General features: G+C 41.1%; 1 protein-coding gene across 6 annotated transcripts in view; it reads left to right on the top strand.

The window, feature by feature from the left end:
• The window catches only part of LOC118114347 (plectin), a 116,783-nt gene that overhangs the window by 27,582 nt on the left and 68,263 nt on the right, over nt 1-20,938 (top strand). For 2 of the 6 annotated variants that reach the window (XM_035164776.2, XM_035164779.2), the window contains exon 1: nt 2,401-2,523. The exons of the other annotated variants lie outside the window; for them this stretch is intronic. In XM_035164776.2, coding sequence (XP_035020667.2) covers nt 2,490-2,523 — 34 coding nt within the window. In that variant the 5' untranslated portion in view covers nt 2,401-2,489. Of the gene's footprint in view, nt 1-2,400; nt 2,524-20,938 lie in introns of those variants that run through there. 6 annotated transcript variants of the gene reach the window in all.

Below are 20,938 nucleotides of genomic sequence, written 5' to 3' on the forward strand. Positions count from 1 at the left end.
TCAGCTATTTATAATGTGTCAGGCTTGTTACAGCTGAGGTTTATCAGCACTGAATCCAGAATCTCTCTGAGACATTAAACTGTATAATTGGTCAGTTTCATTTTAAGTGTTTTTCTGTCGTTGGAACATCAGCTCTTTGTCACTGACACATCTGGTTTCACACCCCCCTCCACAATGCCTTTAAGCAATTTGTTCACAATTCAGGACATTCCTTATCCTTGCAGCCCTGCTGGAAAATGCATCATGTGTAGTTTCCCCTCTCTGTTGTTGAACTATTTTTGGTGCGAGTGACGCCCAGGGGAAAGACCTCGCATTAAAGTAGGAGCAGCTTGGATTTCACTTAGTGTCTCCCTCATGGAAAACGTGACCAAACAGAAGTCAAGGAGCCCAGTGGCTCGTATTGACTGCGGTCAAAAGGTGAAAATCTGGGTGTCAGCTTGTGGCTTTGGGTGCAGAGTGTCCATCAGGTTCACATAGGCAGTGGGGGGTGTGGATGATTGTTTTTATTTATCAAGTTATCAGACACTTCAAGTGGTAGCTAAGGAGGCTCAATACCGAGTTTCTTAAACCTGTATGAACTGTATTTGTTCGGCCACTTGGGGGCAGCACCACAAGCTGACGGTGACATTAGTGTCAGTGTAGTGTAGAGAGATTCAAAGAACAGGTTGAGATTAAAGAGCGAACAGTGCAATGTAATGGGGGAAAAAAACAGGATTAAAAGATCTGATGGAAAACATTTGGAGCTCTGACTCTTCATTTTCAGCCTGGCTCTAGGGACGTGCTTACAAGTTAATGGACCTGACACACATTCACCTGTTATACTGTACAGTATTTGAAACATAAATGGAAATGTACTCAAGGTGCTTGCAGTGCCATATACGAAGAATGGAAAATTCAGGAAGTTTCTCAATATGTGAGGAAACATTCAGACAGAAACCAAACGAGACACTCTTGTGCATAGTTTGAGTTTCTGAGGCTAAAAGTCCCAGATTTAAAGATGATCAAAGTTCATGATAGGAAAAAATAGGAAATATAATCTTGTTGGAGATAGGTATTAATAGAATAGATTTTTAAATGATCAAATATCACAGTGTTGCCTCATGGTGATTCCTTAGTGATATCAACACAAAACAAAATATCTGACACTATTTACACAAGACTGATTGTTAAAGGAAATAATTTAGAGATGATGACTTTCATGCTGTGTCTGTGCTGTAATGTTGTTTTTGTTTTAAAAGCAGGATTAGTGGGTCGATCAGACTCAGAGAAGACAAATAAAGGCATCATCATTTTAGTTTCAGTGTCCAGTTTACCTAGGACCTCTCCTTACACAGCTATTTGACCAGAGTTCACTTGTATCCATATGTTTTTTTAATTCTGCCATTTACCATATTTACAGAACGTAACTGAATCTTTATCCTCAGGATCCATTTGCACTTCTCTCCCCTGGGTCCACTTGAAATCTCCAGGTTGGGTTAATGTGTGTTGTGCTGTGCTGCAATTTAAGACTATACGTTAATCATTAACCCTTTTTTAATGGAGCTCAGTTAAACACCCGCCTAGTGGGAGTATTTACACATCCCACAGGATATAACTGACTGTGCATTGTGAGACTTTTAGAAACTTGAATGTCTCCACCTGCACTGATGTAAACCTCACAAGCCTGATGATGAATTTCAGAGTTTAATGGGCTGATTACACACATATAGAAAACTGTTTCACCACGCAGACACACCCACCCAATTTTTACAGTAATCCCCAACTCATACATTCTGGCTGTGTCAGCACAAAGACTCGCTCAGACGACAGAAGTGGCCCCAGTCCAGCGCAGCCCTCTTCCTCTGTGGGACTCTTTTATCACTAAAGACTGCTGTCTCTGTTGAATTTGTCACCCAGACTTTTTTGTTTTGTTCTGCAGAACAAGAGACTCTTGGTTCGTTTCTCTGACACAATCTCACGATACACTGGACCTTGAACATGCCTTTTTTTCTCCTTCCACTTGAAGCTGCATGAAACCCTCACATTTAGCCTCATGAATAATCTAATGTGACTGTAATTATCAAGTATTTTTAATCTCATGTTTCACAGCAGCAAAGACACAAAGAGATTTTGCAGGATTGCATTTGATCCTTTCACTCATGTTCTTTGTGTCGGTTCAACTCTACCCTTGTTTGCTTTTGTTGCTGCTCAGAAATTTTAGCTCTTTTTCAAACACTACAATGCTACACACACACACACACACATACACACATTAACAGAGGTATTATTATTATGAAGGGCGGCTCTGACCTGTGAAAAAGAAGGAGGAGTGGGGGGGACTCGTAATTCTGTTGATCTACACAGTGTGACGTGTTTGAAAGGGAGAGAGCGGAGAAGGAACACAGATAGGGAGAGAAAGTCAAAGATCCGGCGAGACGCACTGATATCAAACAAAGAGAGAGAGTTAGTGACTGTGGCCGTTTGGACTTGGTCGGTGGACGTAGCTGTAAATGTTCAGCATGGACTCCTTCAGCTCGAGCAAAGGTAAGACACGCTCGCTGTGCATAACTGAACAGAAGTGCAGCTGAAAAGGAGAGAAAGGGGACAGGTGGCCGAGCTGAGGTAAAGTGATACAGGTGGAGAGCAGGCGGGGGGGGACATTACTGAGGGTGTGGCTGCACATGGGTCAAACTCCTCACACGGCAGCAAACACATGATTCAGTATTCACAGGATTCCGAGTCTGTCGGCGCCTGTCAGGAGACTGAAGTTGTCAGTTGTCAGATTTCAGAGACTGAAGGATAGTTATACTTTTAATGTTTCTGATTTCACTCAACTACTGCAGCTGATGTTGCAAATCAGAGAGCGTGACAGTTTTATGTGGCAACACTGGATTTACAGGATTTTTTGCTGAACCTCAATTTGGCATTTACATTACTGCTTCAGCCTGAAACAGACAAAAGTACTTATTTTCTATTTATCTGCTTTTGTTTTGTTTTATTTATTATTTATTTTACAATTAGCATCAGAACATAAAACCATATATACAATTTGTACTAATGTAGTTAAACAAATGCACAAGTAATATTTGCATATGGATTGTGCATGTATGCAGAATATTCGGGGGGAGCGTTTTGACTTTGATGGATACTATAGATAGATACATCAGAACCCAACCAATATGGTGATATATTGATATTAGCTGAACACAGCTTTATCAGTACAGGCGTAAAAAGAAATGTGTTGAAACGGTGTCATGACTGTCCACCATCGTGCTCCCCAGTTCATTACTACAACTAAACAAATATGAGTTGTATAAAGTCAATTAATATCATCAAATATCTGTATTGGCCTAAAAACATTTGTTGCTTCACATACATTAACTCGTGTTCTGTCTGATAGGGATTATTTTGGTTGTAATTTACAGAATAAATGCAGCCTAATGTGTATTGGAATTTGACACCGTTAGGTCATCCAGCAGTTATGAAGCGATGAATACATCAAGCTGAATATGTGCACAGCCTGAGGGGAAGAATCTGAATCTTTGTCTGTCCAGTCAGAGAGAAAGAGGGATTTCCCTGCTTGGATTTCAGCCACTTCCTATTGGATGTAGGGTCCAAAGAAGAATGCAAAGTGTGTGATGAAGCAAAAACATTTTTTTTTAGTTTATGAAGTTTATGAAACTTGAAATAAACATTTTATATTTTTCTGTATCTTGGCAATATCATCTTATGTGTGCATTTACTTCACTATTTCCTCAACATAATCAAGCAATTAATAGCTAATTCAAAAAAATTATAAGGTGCAGTTCTAAATATGATTTAGTTAAAAGAAAATCTAAATCAGTGTAAATATGCAGTACATACGATACACTGTATGTTTAACTTAACACCATGTTTGGTACTATGGATAAGACGTATTTCCTGTCAATCAAAATCAATGTTAAAACTCTAATGAAGAGCCCTAATGTGAATTAAGCAGTTGTGCTTAATTGTGTCCTTCACAGCAGTGGTTCTCAAATGGGGTCCCCAGACTCCCGGGGGTCTGTGAAAAGTTTGCAGATTCTGGGAACCAGTAACTTTCCTTTATAGCACCTGTAAGAAACTTTGTAGTCATCATGTGTTTCTCATTGAATCAATGTGTCGTCCATATTCTGGAGCCTGTTTGCTTTTCTTGTCTGTACTCGCAGGGAACACACAACAACATGTTTTAAAGCTGGTAATGATTGTGTTCAACATAATAGAGGCGACTGCAGCTTTATTGTCCTCATACCAATCCTCAAAACATGTTATTTTCCTAGAGTTGTCTGGAGTTTGTTTCATTCTTTTCAAGGAGAGGTGACAGCTGAAGTTGTAACTAAACCCACTGTATCAGCAGTGAATGAAAGATTTTACATGAGCGCGGATTATCCACTGGGATCCGTGGGAATTGAAAGGTTCCTTTCGAGGACCCAAAACATTTATTCACATATGAACATACACAATATACACACACAAACAGCCGCAGCCTTTATGTAAAGCCCGTGAATTCATTGTAACAGTTCATGTTTAGCACGTACAGTCCCACAGGTACTGTCAGAGCTACAGATGTAGATGAACAGATGATGAGTCAGGGTCACAGGTGTTGGGGTTTTCTCCACATACTGAATATAAAGATTGACGTAGATTCCGGGTCCGGAGGGTGAAGCCAATGCTGGAAACCTGTATTCTCTCGAATGACCAGCAGAGGGTGACTGTTTGCTAAAATAAGTCAGTTTCTATAGGGAAAAAGACCCTGCTTCTCACTTGATATAACATCAGTAAACTTTTCCTATGCTCTCAATCACTGGTCGGTATGCATTGGGGCATGATTAATTTGCGATTGACTAGTATGGTCCAGTGGGTGCCGGTCACAGGTGTAGGTGTGTGTGCAGTGTCCTCGAGCTCTGATTCAAGCTCAACCCTCACTCCTCCAAATATGGTTACTTCCAGTTTCAAATTTCCACAATGGCGGTGGACAAAACGCTGAATCCGAAGTATTAAACCGATGAGTGACATCACTGTGGGTTGCCACTAAAGCTGTTTTCAGACATGCACTGTATTCCAGAAATGTTCCAGAAAAATGTCTATAGTAAAGTGTTCAGAAAGTGTTAGAGTAAGTTCATGTGAGAATACAGCAGGATAATATCCAGTGAGAGAGTGGACGCTGACGAGTGGCCCTTTTGGTGATAAGGGCCAATGTCAATGTGCTGTAAACCAAAATCTGTGATTTCCACAGCAGAATTTATACCTGAACCCTCTGGAAATGTTCCTGCTGGTGTGAACTTGTCTGACCCCTAGAATCTCCTGGTGCGTTCTTCATATGTGAAAAGAAAACTCAACAAAATGTCAAGACCCAATTTTCCAGACATTTTCTGCAACCCCCATGTCACAAAATTCCATCTGTGCCAAGTGCCTATTCTGTAGTTGTAGCATGAACCAGGGCTGAACAGAATAAAGTGAATAAGAGCATCAATTAAAGAAAATCGGAAATCAATAATCATTCAGTTACAGACATAACCAGTTTACTGTATATGATGCACTTCTTGTTGTTGTACTGACAGAGAGGGTTCAGCACCACTGGTCTCTTAATGCTGCATCACAGATGAATTCATTCTGCAGAGGTGTAACTCTGCAGTAAATGGATACTGACTGTGTTCACTTGGTCCTGAGCAGATTTACTGTCTTGTCGTCGCTCACTGCTCCCTAACTTGCCTCTTTATGCTCTGTATCAGCAGCCTGAGCAGTATATTACTCTCCGCTCAGTGTGAGGCTGCCGAGCTGCTGACTCTCAGTCCAGAGCCCACAGAGGAGGAATTTTTCCCTCACTCAAAGACGCTCTTTTCCCCTGTCACACTCTGGGATTACCGAGAGAAAACGTTCCCACTGAGCTTCCATCAGGCTGCAGCACGACTCAAAGACCTCCCACAGAGTGAGAAGTGGTGCTGTAATGTGTGTGTGTGTGTGTGTTTTTCTAAATGTTTGGCTGGTGGAGGTTTGTCTGTCTGGCAGTTACCAGTGCAACTGACACTGGTGCAAATGTGTTAGGGTTGTTGACAGAAGCAGGTTCCAGTCACCAGCTCCTAGTGGGTGGTCAAATATTCTATTGCAGAGGTGAGTTTGGGCCATGGACTCGTGTTTAGAGCAGGAATGTCAGTGAATCAGTGAGTGATTCTAACAGTGTTGCTGCTTTATGAAATATTTCTGCAGCAGCAGAAACACATATCTTGATCAATCTGCAGCCTCTGAGTTAAGAAGTGTTGCATCAAATCAGTGTGCTGTTACTCATGGCTGTCCACTGTGTTTACCATTATTACATCACCTCAAATGACACCAGACAGCTACAAAACAAGAAATCCTCACAATATCTATCAGAATGGACTGATAGGACCATAGACTGTAAATAAAGATGGATGACAGGTCTGCACTTCCTCCCACTATCCAGAAATAAAACCAACTTATCCTGGATACGAACGCTGCCATTTTGCACATTTGGAGCGAGAGTCTGTACTGCATCGATCCGGGTAGAGATGCTGTAGTGAGCTCCTGTCGATACACCCGCTCGACCAATCATGAGTCAGTCCAGCTCTCAATCAGGATGTCTTTTTTTAGCATCACTAAATTCATTAAAACCAAACTTATTGGAAAAATGAACTCATGCTGTTCATCAGTGTTATAAAAAACTACTTTAACTGACAGAAACCATCTGTTTTTCTGCACCTACATGAAACTAATTGCAGGGGCACTTTGAGATGTCCCCAGAATCTGTGTAACTGCTATGGCTTGTCATTGGACAAAATGTTATGACGTCCAATCAGGGCCCTTTCTTGTGGAGTTTGCATGAAGACTCTAAATTGCCCGTAGGTATGAATGTAAATACTCTGCCTCTTGCCCAATGTCAGCCGATTGGCTACAGCCACCTTGTGTGCCAAAAACGATAAGCTGTGTGTATGTGTGTGTGTTAGGAGGAGGACTCCTATACTAACACTGCATGCAGCTGTAAGACTGACATGTTCAGAAAACCTTTTTCAGCAGTTTCAGAGAACTGGCTTTTTCCAGAGCTTTCAACCACAGCTCACAGTCTTCATCAGCACTTTTCTCAGTGAGTGAACTTACTAATCAAACTCCATCCCCTGATGAAAACTACATGTGAGATGAGATGAGGCTGAAGGCTCTGAAGTAAATGAACTTGATGAGATGAATCTGTCTAACTGCTGTTTCAATGTTTTATTTTGATGCATCATCTATTGTACTTCTGTCTGTCCTGGGAGAGGGTTCCCACATTTGTAGTTTCTGTGTTTTTTCCCCTGCTGAAAGGGGTTATGGTAGTTTTTTTCTTGAGGGTTGAGGACATATGGGTCAGATAGTAATTATTCTTATGATAAAACTGTCCTCGCCAAGTTGGAAGATCATGGAACATGGTGACGTTTCCTGGGGAGCTAACAGATAAACTAAAAAACGTGGCCTCAAAAGGAAATACACTTCTGTAAATGATACATTAGAGCTCCCTTTGACACTGAATAGATGGATGTTCCAGGAAGACAGTTATATGGCTAGAAGACAGACTTTCCTTTAAACATACTAGTGTACTTGGAACATCATGTTGTCCTTGACACACCATCCGGCAGCAAACTGTCCGTTCAGGAAATGTGACGATGATGGGATGTTCCAGAGGAGAGTCTGGCTGCCTCCTCGCACATCCTGTTGTTCTGTGTTTAGTCTTATATATTGTTTTAATGTTCACTAGTGTAAAACATGATGATGATGGTGATTCTGGCAGCAGCAGTTTTCACACGTCAGCTCTCTGTAGGGCTGCTACAACAAATGCAGACAGTTATTCAAGTGAAACTTACATAATGTCAGTAACCACTTTAGATTTCTACATACTTGTCCATTTGGGTGAAGAAGTTTAAGACATGTGGTTGGTGTCCAGTTCTCCAGCTGGATGTTTTCTCGTGGATGTTCAGGAAAAAATTTTTTTCCCTTTTCCTGTGCACCAATTTCTTGCCAGAAACCCTATCTTAACAAGATTTAATGTCATCACAATACATCTGTGCTTTTTAAATAGGACTGGGTCATTGATTAAGTGGGTGGCGTGCAGTGTGTAGCGGAGCAGCAAGGGGTGGGTGGTGTTAACCATGAGTTCTGTATATGTAATAAATACCAAGGGGGTGTTATGTCATCATTGTGAGGAGGACCAGTGCATCTGTGCAATGTTAGTGACAGGGGGATCTCACAGAAGTGAGGCCGACCAGTGTGTGACTGCGGTGCAAAATAAGCCCTTTCATCCAAGATAGCAGAAGTGACTAAAATGAAACTTCTCATCATGTTGTTGTTGTTAGATTTGACAGAAGTTCTCAAACATTAAGCATTTACCCGCTGTTGCCTCTCAACAATGAGCAAGAAAAGACTTGCGTAGTAAATTTCTTATGCGTATGTTTCACACTGCGAATGCTTACAATGACGTCTGCAAATACCTGATCTCAGAACAGTGCAAGCCGAGTCAGCATCAGCTTGACAAGCAGAGAGTCTGTAGCCAGTCCCCTGTCAGAGGTCACAGGTTTGTAAAGCCTATAAGCTGCTCTTCCCTCCACTTGACAAATTCCAGCCAACAACAGGACACGGCCACACCCGCGAAAGTGACAGGGATGATGACTGCAGTGGCTGGAAGTTAAGCTATCTTCCCGAGACACGTGCTGATCATTTGACAGCTTTTTAAATGTCACCTTTGGCACTTTATTCGATGAGTAATGGAAAATACTGGCAGATGAATTGATAGTGAGAATAGTTGTTATGTTGTTGAAGCCCTGGACTTTATCATCTGCTGGGATTAGCCCTGACGAATGTTTTGTATTTTCATAAACATGGTTCTACTGTATTTGTGTTTAAATTCTTAATCTTTCCTGAATTATCTTTTAACATCGTCCTGTGAGTGTCAAACTGTGAAGCCCTAAAAAGAAGACATAAGCATTTAAAGGGAGCGATGTGGAACGTCCATTTTAAATCTTAACCTTAACCTTTTAAAACCTGCCCACTAATCCTCACAATAACTGTTAATGTCAAACACTGAACATAAACATTCACCATAAACACTCAGTGACAGTCAGCTGTTGAAAACCATTCCAGAAGATAGACAGGTCCAGTTTTAGAGCGGGGATATTCCCCTGATCACTGATGTCATAAGGTGATGATTTATCACAGTGTTGGTTCCACATGGGAAACACTATCAGGGCTGATGCTATAGAGCTGGTGTTCATACGCAGCTCACATGCACAGTGGAAGTGTACGTGTCCTCATGAGGGGTCCTTCCTGCACAGAAGCAGAGCGACATGGGTGGTAAGAGTCAAGGGCAGGGTGGACTGACCCCGTCATGAAGGATACAGGATAATGTCTGGAATCTCATCTGAAATAGTTTCATTGCTGAGGAGGTCTGGAACAGTTTAAGTCCCCATCAGACCCTGTTTACTGTTATTCTCTCACATATTAAGATTATAGTCTTAGGTGTTTGGGAACCATTCTCTAATGGTGGGAGTAATTTACAGAAACTGGAAACTTCTCCTAAGAAAAATGTGTTACTAAGGGTTTTCTTCATTTATAAAACATTATAGCAGTGTATTATTACCTCTGCAAAGAAGGTTATGTTTTTAAGGTTTGTTTGTCTGTCTGTCTGTCTGTCTGCTAGTTTACGCAAAATTATTGGACGGATTACCATAAACCTTGGTGGAAGGATGTGGTATGGGTCAGGGAAGAACCCATTATATTCTTATGAGGATCCAGATCAGGGAACGATCCAGGATCTTTCACTTTCTTTGATGTAGTGGAATAATGTAGTAACCTACAGATACTCATATGGTGTTATGATTGAGAATTATTTTCAGTTTTTCAAAAAAAAAAAAATTGGATTCATGGATCTTAAGGTAAACTTTCAGGCAAGTTTATGGGACAGATATTTATTTGTGTGTGAAATGTGGTACATATCCAAAGAAAAAATCTGGAACCAGTTAATTTGTTAACTGTTATTGTTTGTGTATTTATTTACAACTGTTCAAACTAATTTTGACAGATTAATACATCTTATTGCGCAGTTTAATTTTAACATTTGTAACTCATTATAACTCGACTGGCACTCTAGAAATCATACCTTCACAAAGGCCCAACAGTCTAGTTAATTCAATGGAGCTGCACTAATTTGCACACACTGATAGAAATCAGTTCTGTTTAATGTTTCAGATTTTTGATTATCAAGATACATTAATTATCTCTTGACAAAAATGAAATGTCAAACAAAAGTGACCAAAAAATCCCTTGTCTGCCGCCTTAATCAAATCTAAGCCAAATTGTATGGGTCTTTCTTTTACTCATACCCCGCCCTTCAATAAAATCACATTACACTGCTAAAAGACAGACACACAGACAGATAACTATAGTAATTAAAACGTAACCTTCTTGGTGGATGAAATACATTCATCATAATTCTGTATATAGAATCTGTCAGGTGACCAGTATTTCCAGCTGCTAGATGACAATTACTGCTATTAAGATAAAAGTACAGTATTCGAGATGTTTAAAGTAGTTAGTACAAGTTCCTCAAAACTGCACTTATATACTGTACTAATTGTAAATGGATAACTTACACTCTACCCCTGCTTTTCTCTCTCTCTATAGTTGTAACCAGCCACTTTCACATAAATAATAGAAATTCAAATCGGTTTGAATGTCAGGATTTGACCTCTCTGTAGGATTCCTTAGGAGTTTACCTGCTTTCTTTTTCTGCTTTGCTCCGTGTTTGTCCAGTAGATGGCGACATTATCCAGTAAACCTGCGTTTTGCCCTACATGTGTCAGTCCCACTCACCAGTCTTTCTGTGCAACGGGATTCATAAGATCCAGATTTCGTCTTGTTGCCAAAATCACTTGAGAAGAGATAAACATGCTCTGAAGATTACAACACGATAATGTCATCCAGTGTCCCAACATGTGGAGGCAAATTCACACATTGGATTGACGCGCTTGCTCGTGTCAGAGGCCGCATTCATTCCTGTCGTGCTCTGCTAATGCAACACACATGGGGGACCTCTTTATCTTTGTCTCTGTGTTTGCTGGTTTCAGTTTAACTGAGGGGATTTACTGCAGCGTGACTCTGAATGAATTTCATCCTTATATTCTTTCCTCTGTAATAAATATAATAGGGTTGTATTGTGTAGCTTACATATGTTTATTCTTCCCCACAGCTCTGATTGTACTAACACTTTGTGTCTCTCTTTGTTTTGCAGGTGAGTGTCTCTTCATCTCTGCTGTTGTTTCTCTGTCACTGAGGATGGTCTGGAACATCTGAAGCTCTCGGCCAATAAGTACTCTGATTTAATTAATACAACTGGGGATTGCCATTACACACAGAGAAACACACATAGATTTCTTTATGATGTCCATTGCGAAGACATGTTTGCTTCTTGGTTTTCTCCTTTTCTACCATTACCTGAATTAAACCCTTCATGTTTTAGGCATGACCTTAGTCAACTTGAGCTGGAAACCAAATTATTCACAGTGCTTAAGTGTCACATGCATTGACAAGCTTGTCTTATTACTTCACTGATAGATGTATGCTGTGTTACACACTCACTTTCTGTAGGACAGTTTTTATGCAGCTTTAAAAGATTCAGTTCTCATGAGTCTGGAGGGTTGGGTCAGGACCTGCCCTTGCAGGCCAATCTTTTTCCCCTGAACTACATCTGGAATGTTTTACAGCCGCCATGATAAACCTACGAAGGGGCTGTAACACTTAGGTGTAGTCTGGCATCTTTTGTGGAAGAGGTCACTTCACTGCTTCGCTCTTAGTGTTGTAGTAGCTGAAGGTGTCATGAAAACAATGGTGTATTATTTACTCACTGTGACATTGGATCTCTGTTAAATGTCTGTTTATGTCATAGTTGGCTTTACATAAACTGTAGAGTGAAAGTGATATGAGGAGAATTGTAATCAGACGTTCTTGAAATGAATGTGTGGGAGTGTGTTTGAAGAGCAGGCAAACAATGATTCTTCAGTTACTTTGAACTTTACTCATAAAGCAAAAATGACAAGAACGTGTGTGTGCGTGTGTATGTTCGTCACATCAGAACTTTTTGCCGGTGATGTTCATATGGGTGATAACATTTCAACATTACATCTTTATCTCTGCCGTAGCGTCTCCAGTGCTCACTGGTTCACATTTCATCCCCTTAGGGTGAGAACATTCTCTTGCAGAGTCCCGGTCATATCGCTCTGGCTGCTTTACAAAGAGAGTCAAATTTTCCAGGTGATTGAGCTGGTGTGCATTTCTCTTCCAAGGCCATGCTGACATTTGACACTCGCTTTATGCACACTTCTCCTGCTGTGTATTCCAAGGAAACACTCATCGCTTGCTAGCTTCAGTTTTACCACAGGAGTGTACTGTTCATGCAGTTTTCTGTGCAAGCAACGAAGGAGGGCCCACACCTTTTTAGCTGCACACGCGGATCCATTGCAGTAAACTCGTTTTAGAAGCCCATGGTGTGGTTTTGTTTCTAAGACTGCACCATGAAGGGAGGCTTCAAAAACAGTGTGCAGTTCTCAGAGCTGCTGTGGGAGTAACCTGATCTCCTGTCAACTGAAGTTACTCTGCTGTTTTGTCCCAACAGGGGCCACACGCCCTGTAGGGCAAACTTAATTGTTACCTCCATATGATTTCCTGCAGGAGCCCTTTTTTGTTCCTGCACTCATGTGCGGTGAAGGGAAGCCTGTCCATTGTTTTAAAGCTGAAGTATTAAAGTAGTGGACAACAGGATGTGGAGCAAATCCAGAGGAAGTAAAGAGGAAAGTGAAATGCCATCCACTGCAGCAGTGAGGACACTGTGGGTGGGGAGGTCAATGAATGCCCGATATGAAATAAGATTAGATTTTAGGACATTTCAAACAAGCTTAGACAAAGGTAAACTCACAAAGAGGCTTCTAGTATGTCAGGGGCGTACCCAGGGGCGGGGCCAGGGGGAACTGACCCCAGCTGAAATTTGATTGGCCCCTTTAGTGCCCCTGTCCTGTCAGTCAGGCTGTATTTTTTTTATTTTTATATAAAGTAATTACTTACTAAGAATATTAACAATAAATATGATAATATGTTTAGAATGTTTAAGCATTTTTGAAGAACACAGTTTTCATTTGCCTGAAGCTTTAGAGCTAACATTAAAAAAGGAATGACTTAAAATGTGCACCTCACAAAATCAGAATTGTGCATGGATGTTGGACATATAATTGGCCCCTCTGTGTAGATTGTGGCCCCTTTATGGTCCCTGATTTAGAAAACCCCTAGATCCACTGCTGTTTCTTTGTGTTCTGTTATGTTTACTGCTTCCAGTGTGTTGTACATTGAACGAGCGCCTTAACAACAATCACCTGACATTTCATTAATCCTGTCTTGGATTCTTTCCCAGCTCACTGAAAACAAATTGAGGGCACAGTCACAATTTAAAAATAGAGAATAATGTGAATTAATCCGTTCTCACATCTCACTCCACCCACTAGGTGAGGCTCCGTACCTGCATAATGAAATAGTTCTTTGAGTCACTATGTTTTAATCACTGCCACACACTCCATATCATTCCATACGTTGTTTTGTGACATTGTTGTCAGGCTAGTTTTTTTTCCTTCTCATTGCTGCATGAAAGAACATGTTGGGTACATTTTATAGTATATGTTTTTTTAACTCTGGTAATTATACTTGACTGTGGAGACAGACAACCAGGGCATTCCTGAACGTCTGTAATGTCAAAGGATATAATCTCGTTTAGAAAAAGCAAGGACAACACTGGTACAGTTATGAAGTTCTATTTTATCAGATGCATCGTTGGTCACATTCCAGGTCCTCTGTTGATGCTGAATCAGATTAACTTCATACCTGTGTTTGTGTTTTTCATATGATGCAGGGGCAGTGCTCTTTCCTCGCCTCTCATCGGAATGAATGGTTCGAGGAAGTGAAGTTTGTTTTCCTGTGTCAGGAAAAAACCCACACTTCAGGCTCCACAGTAGTGGATAAAAGATAAAAGATCTTATCTGTCAGAGCTTTTATTCAAACGATCAACCACCTGAACTTTAATGTCACGTTGCTCCAGCTGTTGTGACTCTACATCAGAGAGTTAATAGGAGCCCTCTTGTGTGTGGTTCAGCTCAGTGACACCAATTCATGAAAGTTAGACAATTATTAATGATGGTGAGTCAGTGCTGTCAGTGACTGGATTTCAAAGCTGTGGGGGAACAGGCCTTTTCTCTTCGGAGACAAACTCTGAAATACGTTTTTCTGAAAGTCCTTTCTTTTGTGAAAGACGGACTTGTCTGTCGTTCTGCTCTGAGGAAAGAAAGAATGTGACCGATTCATTCTCTCCAGATGGGTTTTATGGAAGTGAAGATAATAAATCACCTTATTGTCTGTGTGTGTGTGTGTGTGTGTGTGTGTGTGTGTGTGTGTGTGTGTGTGTGTGTGTGGGGGCACCTGTTTTGTATTTGTTTGCATTTCATTAGGCATCCTGAGGATCAACCTCTGTCTAAAAATACAGCTCAGTCTCTTCAGGTTACGATACCAATCCGCACATTGTGGCAGACAGTCATTAAGGCCAGAGTCCGGATCCCATGTCCACGTTTGTTGTTTGATAGCCCGTTGCCCATGGCAGCAGCGGCAGCAGCATGCCCACGCTTCCCGGGACCTCAACCGTGGACACACATGGTATTTGCCTAACGTGTGGGCTGTGTTGCCACAGCAACGCAAGTCCAGCATGACCACACCCATGTGAGGCTTGCAGACGCTGACTCATAGTGCAAATATTCAACGTTTTTTTTTTTTGTTTGATTCTAAAATGTGACTTTGTTTCATTGAGGATATGGTTTCATAGTGCAACACACTTCCTTTCTTTACTCTACCCCTCTATGTTTCTGCTTTTTCACACAACATGAGCTCACCCACTCATCGCAGGCTGTGTGCGGCTCAAACCGACCAGTTCCTTTTGGCTGGCACCACCACAACTAGCACTCCGTACGGCCATTTTATACTGTCCTCGCCAACCGCACTGTGGCGCCATTTTGTGGAAATCACCTTCCATATTCAAACATGACTCATAATTCCTGATACTTAAAATTTAGGGTGCACAGTCCTCGTGGGCAAAAAATGTAATATGAGTGAGTCTTCAGAGTCTGTCTTTTAGATTTCCTGCTCTTTGCTGAACCTCTGTGTAGGGAATGAATCCATCCACGTCAGAAAACTAAAGCCAGCATGTGTCAGTGTGTGGCTTTAGTTTAGATCATCATTATTTACTGTATAACCACATTCAAAAATATGTCCTCCTGGCAGTATGGACTGGAGAGAAAATGACTGCTCCTCTTTCAATGTACATGTGTTACAAGTATTGTTTTCAGAGAGAAAGTTGGGGTATTGTGTCAGAGCCATAGACTGTATATAATGATGGACAACATGAAAAGTGAAGCCAAAGCGTCTTGATACCTCCTGGTGGCTGGCTTCAGTATAGGTCATAAACCCTGCCTCCTCCATGTTCAGAGGTGGGACATGGACCAACCCAATAAAGTCAAAGTACACATCAAATACATTTTTCTCAAATATGCTTTCTGGCATTTTGGTTTGAATAAGCTATTTGATGCCATTATCAAAAGGTGAAATGTCATGATTGACAGCTGAGACTGACTCATGATTGGTCGAGCGCGTATATCGTCAGAACTTTGCTACCGTGGCTCCATCCACCGATTGCTACTGCACGACTGCCGGCGTTCGTATCCAGGATATTTTGGCTTAATTTTTTGGAAAGTGGGAGGAAGTGGAGATGTGTCGTCAATCTTTATATGCAGTCTTTGGTCTGATCTAATGGCTTATCAAAGTTTAGTGAAAGCAGGGTTATGTTCTGATTTTAGTTCAGCACACATTAGTGCTCTCAGTTCTTCCAAAAATCAAGTTCGAACTAATTTAAAATGACAACCCAAAAGTAAAAAAAATTAACATTACTGGCTTACTTTACTGCTCAGTCAAGAAGGTGTGCAATATAGGTCAAGCTGATAGTGATCACCCTCTGCTGGATCAGGGGACAAACTACTTCAGAAGGTCTGATGTGTTTCTAGACTGTTTATCTTGAATCAGAATGGTTCATTACAGTTCGAATAAGTACTTTTACACCCACATTAGAATTAATGTTCGAAATTTCAAATATAAAGTGACAGCCCTACTAATCATCAGCCTGAACACTTCACATTATTTCTCAACTCTTTGTCTCACACTCAACCACAGTTGCTAGAAACAAGTCAGAACTGATCAAAAGATCAAAACTGAGAACTGATCCCTCTGCTCTTGACATATTGTCACACCTGGCAGTTGTTTGCACATTGAAAGGAAATTTGCATTGGCACACTACATGTCGGGACTGTTGCTCCTTTGTTCTGCTGTTGCATGAGTCCAGTTTCAAGATTAACTCACCGTTTTTTACCAACCCATAAAAGACTTAATTGCTCCCTGTAAACCAGAGAATAAGAATGCAAGAGACAAAGCCAGAGCTGTTGTTTGGTGTATTTTGGAAGCTCTGATGGGGCCTTTTGCAGACTCGCTCCTTGTCCTTTGTTTTCAGTCTGTTTTCTTGCCCTCGCTTTTTTTCCCAAGTTCTCATCTTAATCTCTGTGCCTTTAATTTGTGAGATATCTCGAACAAGGCGTCCAGTGTGTATCTTTGTGTAATAAAGCGTGGGCCCTTTTAAATGTATGGGACATGGTGCAGGGTATCCGGGGCTGCAGAGAGGATGTGTCCAGCCTGGCAAGGCTCGCAGATTTATAGTGTAGATGTTCCACTGCATTTATGGGCCAGAGATGAAAAGATCCCCGTGTTCTTTTCTCACAAACCCCCTCCCTACCCTGAATGTACCCCTCTGCTCCCATTCCTTCTCTCTTTTTTGCCCCATCTTGCAGCAGGTCTCGCAAGGGTAAAACGAAGTAGTAGCAGTTTGGTTGGGACTGGAAGCATAAGGAAGCATAAGGAAAGTGTTCTGTTCTGTTGGAGGCGCTGAGGCCTTTGTATTATATGTCAAATCAAAACAGCATGGACAGAGGTGATCCCCTTGGAGATCGGTTCTGGCTCAGCCCGAGAAAAGGTAAGGGATATTAAGAAATCCAAACTGAGGCAGGATGCAGCGAGTGAATGATTCTCAGCATTGTCATAAAGAGGTGTGGCCACTTTTAGACAGCAAATATTTTTTTCTCATTTTGGGCTACAGAGAGTTAAACAGAGGGTTGAGCATGTCCTGGATCTCTTGCACAACAATGCAATCCATCTCTTGCATGCTGATTCTGATCCCTGGCTGCTGTTTAGCTGAGTTGGCTTACGGCTCTCACAAGAGAAAAAAACAGAGGAGTCAAAGGCTGGTTCAAATTTTCTGTCCAGATTTTACTGCTGGAACTTGTTTGCAATACAAAGCGGTTTTGTAGTCGCTGGCAGTTTTTTGCAGTATTTACCACTAAAACTCTGACTTCTTTCAATTTGACATCAGAATGACAAGACGTTATTCTGCTTTGCAGACAGTATGCTGCAGGAGGAAATGTGAGAAGTAGGGGTGATGAGAACTTTGGCATCTTCTGCATCAGCTCAAGGAAAAGTTTCCATGGTTATCTATGGTCGATGCTGTTTCAAACCTGTCACAACACTGCTCCCGCTTTCAGTCTGGCCCCATTTACCCCCTCATGGGTGGGCTTCTGTCCAAGTCTGAGAGGCTGCAGGGGGCATTGTCGGGTTGGACACATCGAGACAAAACGACTAGCACATGACAGAAAGCTTATTAGAGTGACAGTAAGTAAGAATGAAGTATTTTTTGGCACTCCTGCTTATTTTTGGTAGGCAAGTGGGGCAAAGGGAGGCATAATCTGTGACTCCATTTCTTTCCACTCTGGAAAAGGAGAAGTCTGTGTGATGCGTGACTCGTGGATTTGAGAACACAAGCAGGGCCTGTCATTTTCACCTCAAGCCCACATCAGTTTATAGATTTTCCATGTGCATTTTTGCGTATATTGGCGAGACAAAAGCCAAGAGCTGGCTTTTCTTACTCTACCCACACAGTAGGCTATTCTACTTGGGACGTCAGCACAAGTTTTATGTTGCTGAAGCTTAATCATTCCCTAAAATATACGTTAACTCTTTGCTGAAGTTTTCTCTCACTTTTACACAAAGTTACACAAACTTTGTACACCACAGTTGTCTTTAATGAGACTTATGTAACTCCAAAGATATTTATGAGGCAAAAAAAGTTGAGGTTGGCGAAGCTACAAGAACACTTCTGCATATTGTCTTGATTGATTTCAGAACAGTGTCTATTGTTCGTGCTCCTCAACTCTGGAAAGAAAGAAAAAGTCCTTTGTTCGATCATAAATTGCCTCTTTTCTTTTACCTCAGTTCTCCAAGAACAGTTGATTATTTATTTTTGCAGCAGTGTGTGGAAATGCCAAAGACACCTCTCGCTCCCTCTCTGTTCACTAGCTTCTTACACACAGTGCCTCTTTGTCTGGTTCCACTTTGTGGTTTTGCACACTTCTGTGGGTTTGTGTTTGGTGGGACCGTTTGCAGTTTACGAGACTTTCTTGCTATAGCAACTCCTTGTCTCTGGTCTTTCTGTCTATGCATTGGACACATACTGTAGGTCCCTTCAGGTCATCAGTCATTAAGCCCACTAGATCATCGCAGACATGTCCAGGGACCGCTCTGCACGAGGGGTTAGTCCTTACAGCTTCATGCCTCTGGCATTTCAAAGGCCACTTGCTCTCTGTGTTTGAGCTCTAATTGAAACTGCTGCTCTTACTGACCTACACAGATTTCAGTCAAGGTTGTCATACAGTTTAAATGAGGGTGGGATTAAGGCCTCACAGTCAGTCAGCATGTTACAATAGACAAGTCAACAAGTTAGTGCGTATATATAGCCCAACATCACAAAGTTGCCCCACAGAGCAAGTTGTACAATATACAACACCCTCTATGTTGAGGCAGTTAAGGAACTTCACTACAAAATAAATAAAGTAAAATAAATGTTCAGGTCTTATACATTTGCTCAGCTCTGTGCAAGTAGTGACAAAAAATATGACAAATCTTTAAGCTTACTAAAACTGCACTCAAGTGTAAGAGTTGACAGGCATCCTAGCAGCTCTGCAAGGCTGTACTTAAACACAGCAATGTTTTGATCTTAAAGCTAACGTTAGCATGCTAACATCCATACAATAACAATGTTGCTGATGTTTATTCTCTCTGTCCAAAGCTGACAGGAATGTCAGGTTTTCCACTTTTGAACTTTTGACCTGATGATTGTGCTAGAATAAAGTGTAAGGATTAACAAACTGATTACAGTTTATCAAGAACGGACCAGGAATGTGTGCAACACATTTACAATAATCATCCTGTATGCTTTCACTTAAAACCAAAGACGACCTCAGCCACTGGTGTTTCAAGAGGAAAGATTTGGGCTCAGCAAAATCAACACGTTGTACCCTCTAGGCTCCACGAATATATTACAGATTTCATGGCAATTCATCCAACAGTTAAGACCTTTCACTCTAAACCAAAATTATAAAAAGATAAATTTAGAGACTGCCAATGGTGCTGGAGGAGAAATTAGCTGATCACTACAATCAAGAGACTTTCTGGGGACCATGAATGCGAAGATATTTCAGTTTGGACCAAAAGTGGTCAACCAACTGTCCGACAGATCATGGGTCCGACAGACCCCTAGCATGGGTACAAAAGTTTAAACTATTGCAACAAAATGTAATTCTCACATTTAATTTAATGTAAAGTTTGTCGGCCTTATGTCAGTTACAGAAAAAAAGGTTGCAAATTTGTCACATCAAGACTTGTTTTAATTATTATATTCTTCTACATAATATAATGTACTATCGGTCTATAGAGGGACATTTACACTAATTTGCTTTATGTTTACATTGCACCAGTTACATTTAAAGATTTTGAAAATGTAAAGGATTTCTTGATTTCCTTTCGTTGACCAATTGAAATAAATGAATAAGTACATATAAGAACATAATCACTGTATACTCCTTTCTCCATGTGATCACGTGATCTGGTTCACGACTTTCTAACTTAAGCAGATTCCTCAGTTGGAGGGGTTTGTGCTTTAACATGCGTCAGCTCTTTCAGGGGGCACAGCTGTCCCCCACATAGGAGGGGGGAGCCTGAGAGACAAGTTGTGTCAAGTGTAGTTTGACATAATTAGCACAATAATTCTCAAAAATAAAATGTTTGAGGTCACACTGACTTTGACCTTTCACCACCTAATTCTAAGCAGATCCTTCTTCTGTCCAAGTTTGTACCAACTTTGAACAAGTTCCCAAAAGGCAGATGGACGGACAGATATACAACCCACAAACATATTTCCCCAGACACGCCTGTCGCTGGCACAGAGGCATAAAAATAGGCTCAGCCAGATATAATAAGACCACTTTCTTAAAAACTTCAAAAGTGCACGTCATGATTTGGAATAGGAGGCTTTCTTCCGTATTTGCCTTTTAAAAAAGATAATCAAATACATTTTTTTAGGTACTTTTTATTGCACATTAAAGAAATCAGTTTTTCTTTTGTACATTCAATTTAATGATTTTAATGTTCTCACACTAAGTTTGTAATTAACTCACAATGCCTATGTGTCATCCTTTGGGACATTTGCTCTATAGTTTTGACTTCATCTACCTCCTTATTAAGGACGCACTGCACATTTGAGGGTAAGAAAGACCCTGCTGACCTTTTCTTTCCCTGGAAGTGGCTCGAGTGGCTTGGATCTGATGTCAGAATAGAAGGCACGTGTGCAGCACCAATAGACCGCCGGGTCAGGAGGCCTTTACGGTGGGCCAGTAGCCAGATACCATCAGTTGGTGGTGACAAGTCTATTTTGAGACTTGTAGAGTTC

This window comes from Hippoglossus stenolepis, chromosome 8 (assembly GCF_022539355.2).
Source record: "Hippoglossus stenolepis isolate QCI-W04-F060 chromosome 8, HSTE1.2, whole genome shotgun sequence".
NCBI lineage: Eukaryota > Metazoa > Chordata > Actinopteri > Pleuronectiformes > Pleuronectidae > Hippoglossus > Hippoglossus stenolepis.